Source organism: Lepisosteus platostomus, chromosome 3, assembly GCF_059453375.1.
Source record: "Lepisosteus platostomus isolate fLepPlt1 chromosome 3, fLepPlt1.hap1, whole genome shotgun sequence".
Classification (NCBI taxonomy): domain Eukaryota; kingdom Metazoa; phylum Chordata; class Actinopteri; order Semionotiformes; family Lepisosteidae; genus Lepisosteus; species Lepisosteus platostomus.
The window spans coordinates 33,501,261-33,507,614 of NC_142613.1; the positions used below are offsets into that span (position 1 = coordinate 33,501,261).

Genomic DNA, 6,354 nt, shown 5'->3' on the forward strand with positions numbered 1-6,354 from the left:
CATCTAAATTATTCATATAAATAAGGAACAGTCGAGACCAAATAAAATTGACGAGGCGAATTTAAGGAGAGCTCTGTGACCCTTAAACTGTACTGAGCAGTAAGCCTTTGAGCTTTCGAAGCCTTCGCACATGCCTGGTTTCTTTATATTTTAATGCTATTTCGTAATTTTTGCATTGAATGGGACATGTCGCTTTAGTTGATGTTGTTATGTAACGGGTTATGTTCCTTAGAGATAGTTTAGAAATAGCCTGCAGGTGTTAGCAGACTTCAAAACAATAACAGAAAAAGGACTAGATTTAATAATGCATTAATAATGTTCAGAAAAATTCATTGGAATATGTAGGGCACATTTTCACAACACATTTTATATTTGAATTGTACAGCACCAAAAGATGACCTATTCCAAATCGTGATCTAGACGGAATCACACCCCCTCCGCTTTATTGTGCGATTTTACTCCAAGCCCCTTAATCCGCCGTCCTTTGTTCAGCCGGGATCAGGATCTACGCATGCGCCCTAAGGCGAGGCGAGGAGTGTCTGCTGGGAGGCAACATGGATGAGTTTCAGGCTGGAGAGGAGGTACAGCGCTTTTCAGACATGAAATGTGATCAGTGTTAAAAATAAGCTACAGTCATACTCGAAACAAGTAGACTTTAGTATTAAGAACAGAAGTCCTTTGATTGTTTTGAGTGCGGAGATTAAAGAAGGTTAACGGTTGCGTAGGAAACATCACCGTATATAATACGATAAGCTGGCGAATAAGAAGTCAACTTCAGCCTCGTATCTATTATTATGGTTCAGGTATTATTAATAGTCATCTGAAGCCAGCTGAATGACTTTTGTTGGGGGGAGGGAAGCGTGATGATTTTATCAGATTTGGAGGTGGGTGGTCTCTTTATCCGGGGGAAATTATGTATTTTTGACATCCTCGCTTTTCTTTGGTCCGATGAAGTTAAGATGAGACGTTAGTCTCCTCTGTAATATTTTTGAATGTCGGGAGATTCTTTTGACGTTCATGATGGATTTCAACTGCAAAATCCGTGCTGTGTACAGTAGGCTGCGTATGTCATCGGTTTGACTGTTTCCGTTTATGAGCTATTAGAAAAGAGTGTTTTATTGGAAAATTGAAATGTGTTACAATTTTAAACGTTTTATTGATGTAAATTTTTTGAATTCGATTTTCCCCATGACGTACTTGTAGCCTTGCTTTTAACAAGATCTGCATTACAAATTTAATTTAATAAACTGAGACGTTTTTATACAGTTGTTTTAACGTGGTTAATGATTGTTGTTACTATATGGGCTGTTCAATGACAAAATCTATAAAAAACGCAGGTTTAGCAAAACACCAGGGAAGTGATTTTGATGTTGATGTTTAATAAAGTGAAAGTTCTTTTTTTCCCAGAAATCGCACATTTAACCCCTAATTTACCATCAGTCACATGTGTTGTCTGCAGACATTGTTTTCTAGTTTCAGCTAGCTCTTAAGACCTTCATGCATTAATATTTATTATTTATTTACATTTATTTACATTTCTCTCAGTTATGCTAGGTCTTTGTGACTTGTTAAATGTTTGTTAAAAAAAACGTAAATACCAGTTTGTGTTTTTGTTTCAAAGGGTGTCTGGTTAGTGTTCTTTCCATTTCAGATCTAAGTTACAGATTACATGAGTGTTATGAAAAATGTCAGCATCGTATTGTAGACCAAGCCCTGCATTGACTATATAAGCAACAACAATAATTATTTTTCCATCCATCCATGTTCTACCGACTCCTTCCATATTATGGTCGTGGGGGAGCTGGAGCCTATCCCAGCAACCAGTGGGCTCAAGGGAGGATACACCAGACATTTATACCTAGGGCCAGTTCTCCAGGAAATAACTAAACTATCACAATGTCTTTGGATTGTAAAACCTGGAGGAAACCAATATGAACATGAGGAGAACATACAAACTCCACCCAGATAGCAGTTCAGCTCTTGAATTGAACCCAGGTCCCCAGTGCTGTGAGGCAGCCTTGTTTACCACTACCACCGTGCTACCCAATGTCTACTTTTTTCCCATAAAAATAAAGTTGCCATATCACTGTTAAGTGACGTACCCTAACTGTATAAATGGGTTACTTAAGGTACTTCTTGATTTATGTGAGGCTTATGTTCTAAAGTATCACGGAGGGTGAAATTAAAGTTTTAAAATGTTTTTAAAAAGCCACAAATGCTGTGTGGCTTAGGTGTTGTTTAGGTCCACACTGCAGTGATGCTGCTTTACAGTATTTGTAATGTTATTGTTACCAGTGTATATCCTTAATGGAATTTTATATTATGATCATAGTTTGACTTCCTTTGTTTGTTTTTATAGATTGTCTTTGTCGTTGATGAAGTCAGCTCCATTATCAAGGAGGTGAGGGCTCTCCTTTCGAACATCCCATATTCTGTCGTGGTCCCTTCTCAGCTTTGCCTTGCAGTAAATGGTCAAGGGATGTTTTCTTTGCTAAATTAAACCTTACATAAAATGCATGTTGTGTGAATGCTGTACTTTCTCCTTCATTTCAAACTTCCCCTCTCTTAATCAGTTGTGATTTTCTAAAGATGCTAAAGCTGGAACTTCAAATTGTTTGTGCCCCAGTCTGTCGAAGGCGTAATAGGAGGAAATGCCTATCAGCACAGCAGGGTCAACCAGTGGACAACGAATGTGGTGGAGCAGTGCCTGAGTCAGCTGACAAAGCTGGGCAAGCCTTTCAAGTATATTGGTAGGTCTGAGCAAAGGATCTTGTCTGCTCCTTGGTAACTGTGGATAACTCAGAACTTCTGATCTGATAAGCACTGGAAGGATTTGTCCCTCCAGAAAGGGGAAGGTGATTAAGCAAACTATGAATGATCAAAATCTGTCATGTCAGAATTTAGATTTTTATCTTTTTCTAAGAATTGATCATTTTTTTATCTATTTTTGCTTAAGGCTAATATAGGAAACTGAATAGCTTGAATATTTCCCCTTTGATTAAAACCTTTATTAAATAATTGTCCTTAACTTTGACCGGCCATGATTTACAAAGCTATGGATCCCCATTTACTACTTACAATGTGTCTGTTTTGCTCAAGCAGTACACTTTATCTTATTGTGCTTTCAATTCCAAAGTCCTTTTATGAGCATTACTCTAAAGCATTTCATAATGGTAATTTAACCTTTTTGAGTTCTTTATCACTAGTTCCAAGAAAACCTCTAGTTTTTGTGTTTAGTGATAGTTGTGCCAGTGTTTGTTTGATATTTAGATATCCATTTATTTTCAGCACAAATGTAAAACCTAAAAAAGTTTTGAATACTCTTATCTACATCCGGGTGGAAAAAATTACAAGGATCACCCTGCTTCTTCCCATAGTGACTTGTATCATCATGCAGAAGAATGGGGCAGGCCTTCAGACTGCTAGTTCCTGCTTCTGGGATAACACCACTGATGGTATGTAGAGGACAGAGAGGCAGACACAGAGGGGACACTTTGATTTTCCTTTTTGTTTTGATCCTCTAGGAGAAAAGATTCTTGAACACCAAAAACAGACCAGGAAAATAGTGTCTTGACGTAAGAGGCCATTACTTAGGGAGAAGTAATGGGATTACTGCGATTTGTGAGAGGACTTTTATTCTTGACCACATACCTACTGTTTCAAGCCAGCCTTATTTTTATATAGAAAAAATGAGAGCACTGAGTTTAATAATTTTGTGGGGGGGAGGATGGCTGTCATTGTTTCAATTTATAGTGTACATACATAGTGTGCAAGGACTTTCACACGGGTGTGTCTCAGGTGTAAATTAGGCAAGTAACATCCCAGGATGCTTAGGGTCTGGTATAAAAAGCTGGGCAGGTCTGGTCATCTACAAGTTAGCATGGCTGCAAGAGACCTCAGTAACTGTGAAAGAGGTGCGATTGTTGAAGCTCATTTGGCAGGAGGTTCAGTAACCAAGGCCGCTCTGCTTGCTGTTTCCTGTGTGGTGGTATCTAAGATAAAGTTAAGATGGAACTCGAAGGGAAACCAGCAGAGGAGATACGCCAGGCTTGTGAAATCCATGTTTTAATTCAAAGTGCAATTCCGACAGGCAAGCAGCTGCAGATCAGTTGAATACAAATTTAAAACTGGGAATAAACAGCCCGTTATATCAAAAAGAGTCTGTCCAGAACTCCACAGAGCAAGATATAGTGGGGTTGCAGTGCACAATCTGCACATTACACCTGGCAGTGTACGTCTGTGAGTCTAGTGGTGCAAAGAGCAAAGGCAGTGGACTGTTGAGCAGAGGGGAAATGGGCTATGTTCACATGAATTATGCTTTGCATTCTTGATAAACAGACAAGTGCATGTGAGGCACCAACCTAAAATCCTCTACAGTCCTGAGTGCTTGATTCCAACACTGAGGGGTTCGAGCGGTTCTGTAATGGTGTGAGATGCATTTTTCTGGCATGCTTTGGGTGCACTCATTCCCTTAGAAGGCAGGGTCAATGTTAACTGCTACTTAATGGTATTGAGTGGTCATTGTCACTCCATGTCATTGCATTTCTCTCCTGCTGGGAGGGGTGTCTTCCAGAATGACACTGCCCCCATCCACAGAGCATGTGTGATCACCCAGTGGTTTGATGAGCTTGACTCTGATGTTACCCATGCGTCATAGCCTGTTCAGTCAGTTGATCTGACATATTGTGAAATGACAGCATTTTCCACTTCCATTAATCAGGTGCGAGTACACGCAATGCATAGTCTATAAGGGCTATACTGGCTTCAAGTGATGGCCTAACATCTTATTAAGTGATTTTGAAATTGGGTGTATTAAGCACTACAACTTTTAAAATCACTCCTAAACATATCTGCATTGTGGGGCATTACTGATGGGAGAGGTGAAGGAGATGAAAGGTGGGATTCAGATTACATATAAGCATCAAAATAAACTTGTCCTTCTATACATGGTTTAGAGAAATAAAGTATATGGACATTGGATATTAGGGAGGCACACTGGTTAGCATTGATGTCATACAGCTCTGGGCCCCTGAGTTCAGTGTGCCCTGGTTATCAAGAGAGCTGTGCCTTTGTGTTGCTTGTATGCTGGAGGCTGGGCTAAGTCAGTGCTCTGTAGTTAGCTTTCTGGGATACCAGCACATTCTAATCTTAGAAGATGTAGTCGAACAGTCCATCAATAACAGGCAACAACCTGGGAGACCCAAAGTAGTGAGTCTTTTCCAAGGTTCCAAGGTAAACACGTCATAACCTCAGTAAGATGGTCTGGACAAATGGGTCAAGTTACTACAGAACCCTTGATGATGACAATCTGCACATGAATCAAGTAGGACCTCGCTTGCTTCACATTCCCTGGGTTCATCCTGACATGACATTCTTCCAGCAGGATAATGAATGTCCTCATGCTGCTCTTGGACCAACGTTCCCATCACTGTACATCTACAGTATGGGAGGAGCTGGGGTGATGTGTGGCATAGGGAGACTAGTTAACAAGCATATGCTTGTGCAGATTCTGTGAGAGAAATAGTACAGAATCCCCTAGGCTCAGAGCTATTTGAGTTTCAAAGTCAGCATGATGAATTTACCTGTGCCGGTTCTATAAAATGCCAGTGCAACTACTGCTGCGTAAAACAAGTAATTTACCTGATTACACTGTGAATTTGTTGCAGTTACAAATAATGTTTCTATGCTCATTGTATATTTGAAATAAAGGACAAAAAATACAAACGATATACAGAAGTCTCAATTTTAACACTCTTTGTTGAAACATAGAGAATCCTAAGTGGGTAACGAATAAATAGCTGTGGTAGACTTTTACAGTTATGCTAAGATTTATAGTTGCAGATTGCTTACTCCTCTTTTGAGATGTACAGTACATAGGTCTTATTTTAGAGGAAGAGGAAAAAAACGTTTCCGATTATACCTTTTTCTTTTTACAGGGAGCTGTACCGTGAGATGGGAGAATAAAACCATGTATTGTATTGTCAGTGTCTTTGGGCTTGCTATATAAAATTCAACAGCACACACCAAATTACTGAAACAGTAAATACTAGTTTACTAGTTTTATAGATACTTTAACACTATTTGTACATTATTTCCATAGAAAATAACTTTTCATAGGTGTTTTAATCTAAATGTATGTCACTGTCTAAACTGTCCCATGTTTTGTGTGAACTGAATTTCTGAGCTGAAATGTTGTTTTGTGTATTAAATGGAATAGTATTCAGAAACCCCTGACGAAATGTGGTGGTCATTTTCTTTAAAGCACGGTTTGGTTTTCAATTCCCTATCTAGACAAAATGTGTAGACCCTATTTGGGCAGAATTTAACACAAATTATTTTTGTTGCACTTATAAA

The 6,354-nt window shown here is 39.1% G+C and overlaps 1 protein-coding gene across 2 annotated transcripts; it reads left to right on the plus strand.

The window, feature by feature from the left end:
* The first annotated feature begins 463 nt into the window (after positions 1-463).
* Positions 464-6,239, plus strand: LOC148674767 (dynein light chain Tctex-type 1). 2 transcript variants are annotated; one of them, XM_088625346.1, is made up of 5 exons: positions 464-581; positions 2,360-2,401; positions 2,627-2,750; positions 3,378-3,455; positions 5,937-6,239. In XM_088625346.1, the coding sequence occupies exons 1-5, from the start codon at positions 555-557 to the stop codon at positions 6,005-6,007; spliced, it is 342 nt and encodes a 113-aa protein (XP_088481472.1). In that variant the 5' UTR covers positions 464-554; the 3' UTR covers positions 6,008-6,239. The 2 variants fall into 2 exon arrangements, with proteins under 2 accessions (XP_088481472.1, XP_088481473.1); XM_088625347.1 differs by lacking the exon at positions 464-581 and adding an exon at positions 614-884.
* Positions 6,240-6,354: the final 115 nt, after the last annotated feature.

Coding starts and splice junctions, on each gene's coding strand:
- LOC148674767 (XM_088625346.1), top strand. CDS start 555: ATGGATGAGTTTCAGGCTGGAGAGGAG. Junction 582..2,359: donor AGTTTCAGGCTGGAGAGGAG/GTACAGCGCTTT, acceptor TTGTTTTTATAG/ATTGTCTTTGTCGTTGATGA. Junction 3,456..5,936: donor CTGGGATAACACCACTGATG/GTATGTAGAGGA, acceptor TTCTTTTTACAG/GGAGCTGTACCGTGAGATGG.